Raw genomic sequence first — 13,300 nt, 5'->3', positions numbered from 1 at the left:
ACTCTGCATTTTCTTACATTTCCCAAAGACGGAAAATGCAGAGTGAGACAAACTGATGCGTCTGTAATAGGAGAGAGAAAGACAAGAATGGTTTTTCCAAAAGTCGTGTGACCGTACCCTAACGCGAGTGATGATTGCTTAGTGGTGGCGCATAGAAGCTTCTATGGGTGTTTTCGGGAGTTGCTGCTGACAGTATACTGACAGTAAAAAATTACCCAATCAGAATAAACATGCTGATGGATCAGCCACTCACAACATACTGAGAGTATACTCACAGCAACTCCCGAAAACACCTCTTGAGCAATGTATATTCTTGTGAGACTTGCGAGCCAATAACAAAAACCAAACCAACCTAGAAACAAAAAGGGCCAAGACCCAAGACGAACGAACATTCTGAACGGAAGCAGGCGTTATATAGTCTGTTATTTTTTAATACATATTTATATATTGTACACATGAAACAAGAATAAACTTTTGAAATTTTTGTTCATATTTAAAGATGTCAAAAGGAGGAACAAGATTAGATACTAAAAAAGTGGTATGCACTGTATTATGATGTACTTATCCAGCAGATGATTATTTATATTTGAATGTATTGAACAAAAGATTCTATTACGATTTTATAAGTTTATTAGATCATTTGATATATGTAGTTTTATTTTATCTTTCAGAATTCTGAATTATTTACGTTAACGTATGGTGCTCTTGTTGCTCAGTTACTAAAGGATTATGAAAATGTTGAAGATGTAAATAAACAACTAGAGAGAATGGGTTATAATATGGGAATAAGATTAATAGAAGACTTTCTGGCTCGTACAGGTTCTGGTCGATGTTACGACTTTAGGGATACTGCAGAAAAAATTCAAACGGCTTTTAAAATATATCTTGGCATAACACCTACTATTACTAATTGGAATGCTGCCGGAGATGAATTTTCTTTATGTTTTGAATCCAATCCTTTAACAGAATTCGTTGAACTTCCAGATAACTGTTTGCATTTAAAGTATTGTAATTTATTAACTGGAGTATTACGTGGTGCTTGTGAAATGGTACAAATGGAAATTGCTGCATGGTTTGTTCAAGATCAGTTAAAAAACGACAATGTTACTGAGGTACGAATAAAATTTGTAAAAAGACTGGAAGATGCTATTCCTGCTGGTGAAGATTGAAACTGTTAGTTTGAAATAAAATTTAAAACACTAATAGTTTCTATAATGTATCTTTTCTAATAAGTAATAAAGTTATTTGGCATGTAACCAAATACAGTAATATATATAAAAAAATCCATTAATATGTCATGAAATGTTTGTTCATAAAACAATTGATCCGTTTTAAATATGTCTATAATAAAATTTCTTGACAACAGTACTTTCACAACAAGGAATCAATATAAATTAAAACCCCTAATAACACCCTGATATCCTATGGGCACCTTAGGTATGTCCAGAGGCTTTTGGTGGTTCAGTTATCCGAACCTCTGGATGTCCTCAAGATATCCTGAATATTCGAGTGTTATAAGAGACTTTACTGCAAATTATAATGTAATTCAGTATTTGACAAATAGATACTAAATGTGGTGTAAATTGTTTTTAAATAGTATAATGAATAAATAATATAAAACTATTATGCCGAAATATCTTCTCAATTACTTCAACGTCTTGATACAAAATTAACAACTGTTTTTTACTCGTCACACGAATTATGTTGTAATTTAAGAATTAAAATAAATTTTAATTTGACAGTTTGCTGTAGCGGTCTTGCATTTTTTCTAAAAGTTTTTGCTTTTTTTTTGTCAATGAGTTCTCATCTACTGAAATAAAGTTTGAATCTTTATATCCGAAGCCAGATTTACTAGAGTTTTGCATAAACGGTACCTGAAACAACAACAATTAAAGAGATGTATATAAATATAAATGTTAAATACATGTTTCATAAGACATAAGAAATGTTTAAGCTTACAGGTTCTACTATACCATCGCCTTCTTTGCCAAGTGATTGTCCTTCCGACCAGCCCATTCTAGACAATAGTTTGAAACCTTTATTGTCCTTTGCAATGAAACTAAAACGTTAATTAATTTAGTTTTTTAATTTTTATGGTTTAGAAATATGCTTATACTTACGTTTCTAAAGAACTTTGTTCCGTTTTAGCATATTGATCAGAAGAACCATTGCATTGTCTTCTTGCTTGTGCTCTGTCTTGATAACCCAATGCCACATTACTAGCGGCAACGTCATTATTACTTTTTACGCCGAATTTTGTTTTTAACCTTCGTAGTTCAGATTTATGTTGTTGTATTTTTGAAATGTACGTATCATTAATAGTAGAATTTTCAAGTAAAAGGCCAGGTTCGCAATTTTCACATGTCTCATATCCTTTGTGAATATGGCACAATAGTTTTGTGCTGCCAATTTGCAAAATAGAGCCGTGTATTACTTCATGTGGAACTGATTCTTGTTTCGCTACAGACAATCTTATGTCATTAAGAATTGTACCGTTCCGAGAACCCAAGTCTATTATTTCATATAACTTTTTGTCTTCGTTGTATTGAAATTTAGCATGATGCTGTAAAGAAAGAAAGAAAAAGATTAGAAGGGGAGAGTCTGTCACACCACCCCCCATCAGTTTCATTGAATTGGCTAAACTGTCATTTATATCACTTATTGTTAGGAATTTCAAATAACCATATTTAACATGTCTTATTTCCTCTGATATTTTTTATTTCTACTTCTACAGTGCTACGAGCAAAAGTTTCTTTTTGTCTTATCTCGATTATGTTGATAAAGAAATTTTGGAAAATTCTCTAAAATTTTAAAAATTTCTGCTGTGTGTTTGAAAAGTGCATACCTCAGCTAAAAATACCAGTACGAAGCATTCTTATTACGCAGGATAAATTGTCAAAATGTACCTGTGGGGCAAACCGGTTTTTTGGTTTTCAAATTTAATTCCCTAATTACATGCATCAATGCTTCAACACACCTTACTAATATTTATATCTTGAATTAAAACATTGTGATTTCCTTCTCGTCCAATTGTTCCTCCAGTATAAGGAATAAAAAACAGAGTTCCCAGTTTCAATTTTGAAAGATTTGTCTCTTTGACGACAATTCGCATACACGGTGGATAAGTTTTCGCCAAATCTGGAAAAAAAAATGTTATTCAAATAGGTATATTCACGTACAGTTAGTACTATTAACTAATCTTGATGCAATATTTTTTAGTCACTCTAGTTTTTATCTGTTTATCTAATCTTCATATGAAAATAAAGTAATGTATTACTTTCGAATACTTTTTATACTATACTAAATAATAATAATACTAATAAAAATGAATAAATGCCTCTTTCATCATCGTCATTGCTTTCGTCACTTGTCGATTGAGTGGAACCAAGATCTTGGCTACTGCAACTAGTATTACTCTCTGAGCATTCTCCTTCCTCAGGTTCGTTACATGGACAATTTTCACAAATCATTCTATGTTTATTTCCTTTATGCTATAATTACAGAAAAACAAATAAATTGCTTTAGATGACTACATTTTAAAACTTCTTACAAAAATATTATTCAAATCGAATGAATCAAAGTTTTATAACAGATTGTCAATCATTACATAAAATATAAACAATTTACATTAAGAATATATTCAAGTTTCATACCCTATTTACTTTGCTTGATTTCCGCTTTGCTTTTACTTTAAATTCTTTATTCTGTTCAACTTTTTCTTCGACATATGTTTGGCTGTGGAATTTATAAGTATTACTTTGTTCATCGTAGTAATAGTATATCCCAGAGTTTCCATCGTAATATAAACCCAGTTTCTAAAATTATATACAGTTAGTTTCTAGTAGAATGTATGGAATAAAAAGTTTTTAATTAAAAATACATTTGTTTTGATGCAAGGAATATATTACAATTTTATTGCATGTACGATTTAGTTTATACTTACTGCATCATAATAATATCCGGTATTATAATCGTAGTATAATCCCGAAGTTTCCTCATAAACAAATCCAGTTTGTTGAACTGCAAGTTCAGCCACTTCCTTAACTTGTTCAATGAAATTGGAACTACTTTCTTCTGTAGCTGAATTCCATGTTTTAATAATTTCAGTCTCAGATGCATCTCCATCACAAAAATTGGTTTGTGTTTCAGAATTTGTAAAACTTTTTCGTAATTTGCAAAACTGTTGATCTTGCTAACATGAAAGATATCAAACTAATATAATTGTACTTTAAAAACTTAACTCAATTATACAAATGATATTTACCAATTTCAAAATTTTTTCCTCCAATTTTGCAATTAATGCACTTTGATGTCTTATATGAAATTGACATTTATGTATGAATTGCAAAATATGTGGAAACTGTTTTAATTCTAAGATAACATCTTCTTTCAGTTCTAAATCTTCTTCGTAATTTTCATTATATTTATTATTCTCTGTAACATTATCGTTGACAATCTGCAAAGCAATGAAAAGATAAAATCATTATTTTCATTAATTAAATTATATTAACTAATTTATTTTATTTTACATTTAAAGACTTGTTATAATATTAAACCTGGTTTACTGTTGTCATATCCTTTTTAAAAAATAATTTATCGCACTTTTTTTTTTTTAATTTCCGTGATCAACACGATTCAAGATGATTTTAAATAAATAGTTTTATATTTTCTTCATTTATTATTATTATTATTATTATTATTATTATTATTATTATTATTATTATTATTATTATTATTATTTATTTCACTTTAAAATTTTTGCTAATTGATATAATTACAATATTTTTAACTTCTTTTTCTTAAATGATATTTTTGTATACTATCGTATTTTTCAATAAAGTTATTAAATTATTAAACTGCAATATTTACAAAATCAAGTAGATTCAGTCACTGAAAGAGCATTATGGTGAGTCCATAACGGGCATATAAACATTTAAGTACCACACATTGGTCTAAATAAAGTAGAACGTCCGAAATGTTAAAATTCTATCATGTACGCCGGTCTAAAATTGCTTTTATTATGCATTTTGATTAGCTTTGATAAATATTCCAGTTCCTGTATTTTGAAAGATTCAGATTATGAAAATTAATAATAATAATAATTAATTAATTAATTAAAGTTAAACTTTACAAATGCAAGTTGCAAAGCAATACTAATTGCAAGTGTTGTACAAGCACCTTTACGCCTCTATGTAATTTCATCCTAATGACAATGTCAAATATGAAAAGTCAATTTATTGTAGAAATACCTTCAAAAATCGCATCTGTACTCACCTTTAAAACCCAACCTAACTTCTGACCTAACTTTGCTGACACTGGCGCCATCATTCTTTAACGGCACAGGAGAGAACATAAGCAATTCTTTTTTTCTCTTTTACCGTCCAGTGAGACAAGATGGTGAGCTTTTCTTTCATTTTCGTTTTAAAATCTACATACATCTTAAGAATAAAAAAAGTTTTAAAATTTTAGAAAATTAAGAACAAAAGTGAAATAATTAATATGTCTTATACAATATTTATTTTTTATGGGAATTTAAATTTTCTTGTGTTGATTTGAGTGTAAAGTCGTGCGTGGTCAATTCTGATTTTCGTAATACATTTTTTGTATTTTTTCAGTTTAAAAAACGAATTACAGAAACTTGTTATAGATTTTATTTTTAAAAACTAAACTCTAATGGAATCTTGAGATTTAAATTTATTAATAGTTGGAAAAAATTGAAAATTCATTTCTAACCTTACTTTTTTGTTACAGTGAAATTTTAACGTGATAAGTGCATTTGAGTGTATCTTATTGTGCCTAAAATTGTTTTTCATTTATTTACAGTAATGATCAATTTCAAATTTAAGAATCTGAAAATATTTGATTTGAACTCTTTTAAATAAAACTCTGATTAAAATCTATTCTTTGTATTAGTTTCAAGTGAAATTTATTTAAGGAATTAATATTAAATCATTATTTTAGGCTCGTGGACCAAAGAAACATTTGAAGCGTCTAAATGCCCCAAAAGCATGGATGTTAGATAAGTTGGGTGGTGTTTATGCTCCACGACCATCAACTGGACCCCACAAATTACGAGAATCTTTACCTTTGGTAATTTTTCTTCGTAACAGGCTAAAGTACGCCTTAACAAATTGCGAAGTAAAAAAGATCTGTATTCAAAGACTTATTAAAGTCGACGGCAAAGTTCGCACCGATGCTAATTACCCAACTGGTTTTATGGGTAAGATGAACAAACTTTTTAAATATCAATTATAAACTCGAATTTAATATATACATATGTATAAGTGATTTTTTATTCAAATGTTCACAAAATAGAATTCTACAAGATACAATTCCAAATAACGAATATTGACTTATTCACAAAACTTTAAATTGGATTAAAGTATTTCATTTTTGACATGTATGATATAGTATGTTTATAAAATGCTTTGTGAACTGTGGCAGTAAAGTAAAATTTTATTCTTTATCTTTATTTTTATTTTTTAGGGTCAAATACTTAAATTGTTTTTAAAAATCTCATTGAAAAAGCTTATCATTACCATAGTTTACAATTTTTTTTTTTTTTTTTTTTTTTATAAGGAATACAGATTGTTAAAATACGTCGTGTAAAACGAAAACTCAAATTTTTGTTCTCTTTCATCTTAGTTTTGTAAATAAATTAATAAAATTTGATACATATTTTAAATGGGCCTTAATCGAAGCCAAAAAACTTTGATTTTAAGTTTTCTGGTCAAATAAAGCCCGACAGTAATGAAATTGCCTTTTCATATGGTCACTGACTGAGTAATTATATTCTTTTCGTATCACCCAGGAAAGGTACATTAGTTTTTTAAAAACTTTGAAATAGTCCACAATGTATAGTTAAACTACAATAAACTTGAAAATTTCTAAAAGCTGCAAATAATTTAATTTTATATTCATTTTCTTTATAGATGTTGTGACTATTGAAAAGACCGGTGAATTTTTCCGATTGATATATGACGTGAAAGGGCGATTCACAATTCATCGCATTACGGCTGAAGAAGCTAAAGTACGTCCTTCGTTATGTTATAGTCTGACAAATTATTCTTCCTTAACATTTAATTTCAAGCCTATTAATTTATGAATGTGCTTTTAGTATAAATTGTGCAAAGTGAAACGTGTTCAGACTGGGCCTAAGGGAATTCCTTTCTTGGTGACACACGATGGTAGAACTATCCGTTACCCTGATCCTTTGATTAAAGTCAATGACACCGTTCAACTGGATATTGCTACTTCCAAGATTCTTGATTCTATCAGATTTGACTCTGGTACTGTATTATACTTTTAAATAAAATAACTTTGAAAAATGTTTAATCAAGTTTTTATTTTGTTTTTGTTCGTTTATAGGTAATTTATGTATGATTACTGGAGGAAGGAATTTGGGTCGTGTTGGAACAGTTGTTAGCCGAGAACGTCATCCTGGTTCATTTGATATTTGCCACATTAAAGATTCACAGGGTCACACATTTGCCACAAGGTAAAATCTTTTAATTCTTAGAAAATTTTAATACAAATAATAAAAATGAGGTCTTATCGAAGCTTTAACGTCTTTTTTCCATGACGTTATTGGTCAATAAAGACCAAAAGTAAATTCCTCAAAATTGGTCGCTGATTGATTTATTCATTCAATAATCTTTCTGTATTACCCAAAGAGGTAACAATTTTTATAAAATTTTCATTTTTATTATATAAGTTGATAATTTTTACTGTCTGTTTGAATCTTTGTTTGTTTTATAGGTTGAATAATGTGTTTATCATTGGTAAAGGGTCGAAACCGTATGTGAGTCTTCCAAGAGGAAAGGGAGTGAAGCTCACGATTGCCGAAGAAAGAGACAAGAGGTTGGCGTCTAAGCGAGAGTAATGTATGTTTCAGGAGAAAATTTTCTAAATAAACGAGAGTTTTCGATGAAAGATTAAGATTTTCATTTGTTCTAAGTGAATAGTTTCAACTGATCAATATATAATATTCCTGTTTGAGTAGATAATTTGGAATATTACGTTATAGTTTCTCACTGATTTCCTATCAAATTAGAAGCACTTTTGAGTGTGTATAAAGAATTTATTCTGGTTTTTATAGGAAAAACTTACTTTTCTGACAATTCTAATTATTCTGATTGAATAGATTTACAAACTAAATTATTTTAGAACTCATTGTCACTTTTCTTTGAGAATAATGTACTTGTATAAGAGCGCGAGGTGACAGATGAAGATTTTGTGGAGAGTTTTGCTTGAAATGATTCTTCTTGCTTACATTCGCAAACTGTTTGAGGAAATTTCATTTGATGACATTTATTATGCACTACAATATTATCACCTATAAAAAAAAAATATAAAAAATTAAAAATTCACATATTTTTGAAATAAATTGAATGATAATTATATCCAATGCAATGTTAACCGTTATGAAATGCTTTAATGCTTGTTGCAGTATCTAAACGTGAGGTAAATGGTGAAACACTTTCCTCGTCATCTTTCAATTCTTTTAAACGTAATTTATTAAACTCTTCTTCTCGGATGCTGCAGGTCGAACTCGATCTGCTGCTTTCTTTCACTTCTTCATTTATATTGAATTGGAAAGGGCATTTCCAAATTATTATTGCTCCATCAGCACTGACAGACACAATATACTTGGCATCTGGACTAAATTTAATTCCAGTAATTATAGCAGCATGACCAAGGCCAATATGAGAGATTTCACCATTTTGATAGTGCCATAATTTGACAATGCTGTCATTTGAACCAGTGACAAAATGTCGACAATCTCCACTGATATCTATGCAATTGAGGGCTCCAATTCCAGAACCTTCAACTTCTCGAATGAGAGAAGCATTCAAAGTTTCCCAGTAGCCAATTAGACGATCAGTTCCACAAGTTAAAACTTGAACATTGTTTGGACTAAAACATGCTGCCATGTACATTGTGTTACCCATTAAAACTTTCTTTCTTGTACATTGTCTGCAATAAGTAGTTAATTTTTTTTTTTTTTTTTTTTATAGAGTTATATATAAATTATGTTCAGAAACTTACACAATATCCCATATAACGCAGGTTCCATCCACACTTGAACTAATGACCTGTTCATCGTTTTCAGAAATGTGCAAAGATGTCACTGGCCCTCTGTGCTCTTTTAAAATACAAACAAGTCTTTGAACGTCCGGTTTTATATCCCAAATTCTTATCTGCAACGTATTATTTAAAAATACTAAGCCTCTTGACAGAATATATTTGACCAGTAAGAATGCTAATATGTAAAATAATATCTTAGAATAAAAATGAAACTTGCTTGTCCATCACATCCAGCACTGACAATCTTCTTTCCGTTTTTCGTAATAACAACCGCTGATACGGATTTGAGGTGAGCATTGTGAATTGCAAATAATAATTTTCCTGTCTGTGGAGCAAAAGCTCTTATGATTCCATCATTCCACGCTAAAATTTAATTTTAAAAAATATATAATAATAAAAGAGAATTAAGTGCTATATATAAGTGAAAAATTTTTTTTATCCAACCAGATATTATCATTTTTCCATCGTAGCTAAAACAAAGATTCGAGCATACAAAATTCGAAATTGTGATTCTGAGTAATTCCTTTTGTGTTTCAACTCTCCACAACCTGATATCATCTTTACTACTTGTAGCAAAAATTTCAGAGTAGTTACTGCAAAAAAAGTTATAAATGAAAATTAGGTTCAACCATGTACATATCTAGAATAAGTTAAAGTAAATTTTTTTCTGGTACATATTTAAAAATAGACGCGTTTATCTGAATTATTAACTAGTATTATTATCAGTACTAAATAACATACGGAGGAAAAGCAATACTATATATTGTATTTGTATGGCAAGAAATAAGAAGACGCATATTGAAATCATTCAATTTTATCTGGTAAATCTCACATAAGGTAGTTCCAATAAGTACATAATCGTTTTTATATAAAACCATTGAAGACACTGCACTACCAACGTTTTCGGCTTGAAGCTGAAATTCAAAGGAAAGTAAAGTTATAATATAAATTTAAACAAAAGTTGAGATTTATAATAAAAAAATGTTTGTGTCACGAAACACAGGCAAGCAGTTATTAACATTAAAACATGTCTCAAAAGAAAAATAATGACTTATGAATAAAATGATTTACTATTTGAATCTGAGGTGTACTTGGTAGTTTAACACATTTTCTAAAATTTAAAGTAGTATCTAGAATTTTAATAGTTTCAACATTTCCTCCTCCAGAGCCAACTAATATTTTTTCTTCATTCAAAAGCAAAAGGGCTGTTACTCCACCAGGATAAAGATCTCCTATTCCATCTTTCAATTTTTTTGAATCTTTAGGGATTTTCGAGTAACATCCAATCATAATAGGAGTTTGCACTGGTTCCATGTGTTCCATATTGTGATAATAATTTAATCTATAAATTAACAAGAGCATAAGCTTGGAAATATTTTCACAACCAAATATTTTATATTAACCTTGTCTTAATGATATCGCCCGATGCAGTTCCACAATAAGCAATTTCATCTCTATCATCAATTACAATACAATTTATGCTGCGTTTTATTTTGCCAACTTTAACGTTTATTCCATTAAGTTTGCGAGTTTCTGGATTAATTCTCCATACTTTAATAGTATTTTCACCAGCACTCATGAAACATTGATCACGCATATTTGTCCGTTTTATGGTCCAAACACTGCCAGCTATTTCAGTACTTGCATATGATCCTAAATTAGTAGATACTTATTTAATTACATAGCAATATTTAATGTTTTTAATTTAAAGAAAATAATAAAAATTTCTCCAGAGCAAAAGAACAAAATGTTTATTTTAACCAAACCAAATATGTATACCACAAATTGCCTCGTTCTTATGAACATTCCAAATGACAACGTTCCCGTCGTCACGACCTCCAAGACTGATCAAATAATTACTTTCAGATGAAAAGCATAAGTCTTCAACTCTGACTTTATGAATCTCGTAACTACTTTTCATCAGTTTCTTCTCATAGTCCCATACAATAACCATCGCCTACAATGTAATTGTCCTCTCAAAATATAATTGAAATATAATATACACATGTAAAATAATTAAGAGGTTAAATATTATAATTAAATAGTACAAAACCTATTTTAAAAAACGAAGTTAAAGTTTGTCAAAAGATATAATTATTATTACTTTGAATCCCAAATGATTTATTTGCCCGGAGGCTACGAATTTTCCACAGGGAGATATACATAAAGCTGATATTAAATTGGAATGTCCAGACAAAAAAGATTGATGGCCTGAAGATATGTTTTTAATAGTAACTTTATTACCCATTGGAAATAAAATGTACTCTTCATCTGGATGCACGTGTAAACTGTTTTTGGTAATTCCTTTCATGTATTTAAAAAAAAGTGTTTAATTATTCATCAAAAAATATGTAAAGAAAAAAAGAATAATATATAAATGTATATGTATAAGATTTAATATTAATATATAGTTACCATCGAATGAAATTATACCGACGAGATCTAAGTCTTGAAGATTACAATTTTCATTATTTACATTTCTACTCATGTTAGAAAGATACGTAGAGATTGTTCTTTTTTATTTTATTTTATTAATAAATGTAGTAAAAAACAGTAAAAATATCTAACATTTAGGACAGGTTTTAGAGTATTTTTTAAACAAAATAGAGGGGATAAGTTTCCTTGACAACGTAAGTAAATGAACATGCGCTATACCTTGGAAAAATTATTTACAAAATCTGACAAGTTTTCTTCGTCTGACTCGAATTTGATCTATTATATAATGTTTTAAAATGATAATTTTTTTACTTATAATTATACAAATTATTTATTATTTTTTATAAATATAAACATAAGTTTAATATTGTCTAGTTATCTCACGCATGCGCAGTACTAGATTTGGAAGGATATATAACCTATATAAAATTCAATAACGGTTTTTAAATTTAAACCAGCTCTTTGTTGTTGACAGTTGTTGATTATCAACTGTTAAAGAGTAATTCGTGTTATTTTTTTTCTTTGTGACTTTTAAGCAATTTAACAGTGTAAATAATTCTAGTTATGGATATACTAAAGTAAGTGTATATAAATTTTTCCAAAATTTATCTACAGTTAGAGAGAAATAACAACTTGTTGCGGTTTGAAAAAAAACTAACCTCATTTTTTTACTTCTTAAATTGTTTTTTCGTTGTATATAATTAGTTTCTTGTATAAATTTGAATAATTAAAACATTTTTACTAGCTGTATAGTATGATAATTAAAATATTTTTTATTAAAAAATTAATCTTGATTATTTATAATTAAGAAAATTTTGATTTAATATATTTTTCTCTTATACTTGAATAGTAAAATTGTTGAAAGCGCTCCGTCTACATTTTGGAAAAAAGGTAGATTGGAAACATTCGAAAATTGGCCTTATCAATCAGCTAATATGTGTAACCCAGAGAAAATGGCAGCTGCAGGATTTTATTTTGTTGGAAATAAGAACGAGCCTGATCTGGTCGAATGTTTTATTTGCTCTAAACAACTCGATGGATGGGAACCAAACGATGATCCTTGGTATTTCATATTTGTAAAAAATTTATACTTTATTAGTTAATATTTCAACAAAAAAACAATAATTTTTTAGGGCAGAACATAAAAACCATAAATCATCTTGTGCTTTTGTCAAGTTGAATAAACAAGAAGAAATGTCATGGACAATAGAAGATTTATACCTTCTAGTTTGGGAAAGTGGTAAAAAAGATTTGGTAAGAGTTGTTTTTTTATGCTCTACATTCAAATAACCATCAAAGTTGTTTGAGTATAAGTATAAGCTTGTAAATATAATGTCCTAAATTTATCATTAATACTTATTTTAATAAAAGTTTAGCAGTTTCCTTAAAGAAGATAATTTATAACTGAGACTTATATTTCAGGAAAAAGAATTCAATGTTGCAAAGAATAAACTCGATAATCATATCAAAGATTTATCGCATCAAATCCCTAATATTTACAATGGATCAACAAAAAGTCGAAAGATATAGTGAGTAGATAAATATTCCTCTATTTTGCAATGATTATTATTGCAATTAAGCTTTATCCAGATAAGTTACTTTAGTACTGTTATCTTCTTATACCTTAATAATGGATACTTATAATACATTAAATTAATTCAAATTAAATTACGTATCAAGAATTAGAAATCTTACTTTATAGTTTATTATTAATTATTTTATTAAGATAGAAATAAAAATAGTTTTAAAATGGTGAATGATGATTTTTGACATAATA

At 28.6% G+C, this 13,300-nt stretch overlaps 5 protein-coding genes and 1 non-coding gene across 9 annotated transcripts in view; 4 read left to right on the top strand and 2 right to left on the bottom strand.

The window, feature by feature from the left end:
- Window positions 1–9,316, top strand: part of LOC127279617 (40S ribosomal protein S4) — a 43,389-nt gene extending 34,073 nt beyond the window's left edge. Inside the window, exons 1-7 of one of the 3 annotated variants that reach the window (XM_051302079.1) lie at window positions 5,236–5,397; window positions 5,962–6,220; window positions 6,933–7,030; window positions 7,118–7,289; window positions 7,369–7,498; window positions 7,759–7,883; window positions 9,113–9,316. In XM_051302079.1, the coding sequence (XP_051158036.1) occupies window positions 5,395–5,397; window positions 5,962–6,220; window positions 6,933–7,030; window positions 7,118–7,289; window positions 7,369–7,498; window positions 7,759–7,882 (786 nt within the window). In that variant the 5' untranslated portion in view covers window positions 5,236–5,394 and the 3' untranslated portion in view covers window position 7,883; window positions 9,113–9,316. Of the gene's footprint in view, window positions 1–5,235; window positions 5,398–5,961; window positions 6,221–6,932; window positions 7,031–7,117; window positions 7,290–7,368; window positions 7,499–7,758; window positions 7,933–9,112 lie in introns of those variants that run through there. The other 2 variants (XM_051302071.1, XM_051302088.1) reach the window with 2 other exon arrangements.
- On the top strand, window positions 337–1,368 carry LOC127279657 (trafficking protein particle complex subunit 3). Its single transcript, XM_051302169.1, has 2 exons — window positions 337–538; window positions 672–1,368. Exons 1-2 carry the CDS (start codon window positions 500–502, stop codon window positions 1,167–1,169), a joined length of 537 nt encoding a protein of 178 aa, XP_051158126.1. The 5' UTR covers window positions 337–499; the 3' UTR covers window positions 1,170–1,368.
- On the bottom strand, window positions 1,204–4,891 carry LOC127279583 (angiogenic factor with G patch and FHA domains 1). The gene is made up of 10 exons (XM_051302026.1): window positions 4,741–4,891; window positions 4,557–4,692; window positions 4,265–4,456; window positions 3,944–4,192; window positions 3,654–3,815; window positions 3,338–3,491; window positions 2,978–3,138; window positions 2,121–2,563; window positions 1,960–2,059; window positions 1,204–1,874 (listed from the first exon to the last, which is right to left on the bottom strand). Exons 2-10 carry the CDS (start codon window positions 4,572–4,574, stop codon window positions 1,731–1,733), a joined length of 1,623 nt encoding a protein of 540 aa, XP_051157983.1. The 5' UTR covers window positions 4,575–4,692; window positions 4,741–4,891; the 3' UTR covers window positions 1,204–1,730.
- On the top strand, window positions 6,685–6,824 carry LOC127281836 (small nucleolar RNA SNORA16B/SNORA16A family). The gene has a single exon (XR_007843100.1). It is a non-coding gene; the product is annotated as a small nucleolar RNA SNORA16B/SNORA16A family (small nucleolar RNA).
- LOC127279496 (cilia- and flagella-associated protein 52) lies at window positions 7,822–11,799 on the bottom strand. Of its 2 annotated transcripts, XM_051301895.1 has the most exons (11): window positions 11,503–11,799; window positions 11,192–11,391; window positions 10,867–11,044; window positions 10,491–10,740; window positions 10,159–10,429; window positions 9,829–10,001; window positions 9,532–9,680; window positions 9,305–9,450; window positions 9,049–9,200; window positions 8,420–8,976; window positions 7,822–8,335 (listed from the first exon to the last, which is right to left on the bottom strand). In XM_051301895.1, exons 1-11 carry the CDS (start codon window positions 11,573–11,575, stop codon window positions 8,163–8,165), a joined length of 2,322 nt encoding a protein of 773 aa, XP_051157852.1. In that variant the 5' UTR covers window positions 11,576–11,799; the 3' UTR covers window positions 7,822–8,162. The 2 variants fall into 2 exon arrangements, with proteins under 2 accessions (XP_051157852.1, XP_051157858.1); XM_051301901.1 differs by lacking the exons at window positions 11,192–11,391; window positions 11,503–11,799 and adding an exon at window positions 11,141–11,159.
- Window positions 11,800–11,938: 139 nt separating this feature from the next.
- LOC127279666 (baculoviral IAP repeat-containing protein 5) lies at window positions 11,939–13,280 on the top strand. Its single transcript, XM_051302180.1, has 4 exons — window positions 11,939–12,101; window positions 12,374–12,586; window positions 12,657–12,777; window positions 12,946–13,280. Exons 1-4 carry the CDS (start codon window positions 12,088–12,090, stop codon window positions 13,051–13,053), a joined length of 456 nt encoding a protein of 151 aa, XP_051158137.1. The 5' UTR covers window positions 11,939–12,087; the 3' UTR covers window positions 13,054–13,280.
- Window positions 13,281–13,300: the final 20 nt, after the last annotated feature.

The sequence above is a fragment of the Leptopilina boulardi genome, unplaced genomic scaffold, assembly GCF_019393585.1.
Source record: "Leptopilina boulardi isolate dan_hultmark-lab unplaced genomic scaffold, ZJU_Lbou_2.1 LbouV2_112, whole genome shotgun sequence".
In the NCBI taxonomy this organism is placed as follows: domain Eukaryota; kingdom Metazoa; phylum Arthropoda; class Insecta; order Hymenoptera; family Figitidae; genus Leptopilina; species Leptopilina boulardi.
This window is presented reverse-complemented; position numbering and strand designations above follow the sequence as displayed.

What these genes read in the sequence shown, in the direction of transcription:
- LOC127279657 (XM_051302169.1), top strand. Translation starts at nt 500, where the DNA reads ATGTCAAAAGGAGGAACAAGATTAGATACTAAAAAAGTG. An exon ending in GATTAGATACTAAAAAAGTG is followed by an intron (nt 539 to 671) that starts GTATGCACTGTA and finishes TTTATCTTTCAG; the next exon opens with AATTCTGAATTATTTACGTT.
- LOC127279583 (XM_051302026.1), bottom strand. An exon ending in AGGAAAAAATTTTGAAATTG is followed by an intron (nt 4,193 to 4,264) that starts GTAAATATCATT and finishes CTTTCATGTTAG; the next exon opens with CAAGATCAACAGTTTTGCAA. An exon ending in GCGATGGTATAGTAGAACCT is followed by an intron (nt 1,875 to 1,959) that starts GTAAGCTTAAAC and finishes TTGTTGTTTCAG; the next exon opens with GTACCGTTTATGCAAAACTC.
- LOC127279496 (XM_051301895.1), bottom strand. Translation starts at nt 11,575, where the DNA reads ATGAGTAGAAATGTAAATAATGAAAATTGTAATCTTCAAGACTTAGAT. An exon ending in TAAATCATTTGGGATTCAAA is followed by an intron (nt 11,045 to 11,191) that starts GTAATAATAATT and finishes ATTACATTGTAG; the next exon opens with GCGATGGTTATTGTATGGGA. An exon ending in GTGCTGGATGTGATGGACAA is followed by an intron (nt 9,201 to 9,304) that starts GCAAGTTTCATT and finishes AATACGTTGCAG; the next exon opens with ATAAGAATTTGGGATATAAA.
- LOC127279666 (XM_051302180.1), top strand. An exon ending in GAACCAAACGATGATCCTTG is followed by an intron (nt 12,587 to 12,656) that starts GTATTTCATATT and finishes ATAATTTTTTAG; the next exon opens with GGCAGAACATAAAAACCATA. An exon ending in AAAGTGGTAAAAAAGATTTG is followed by an intron (nt 12,778 to 12,945) that starts GTAAGAGTTGTT and finishes CTTATATTTCAG; the next exon opens with GAAAAAGAATTCAATGTTGC.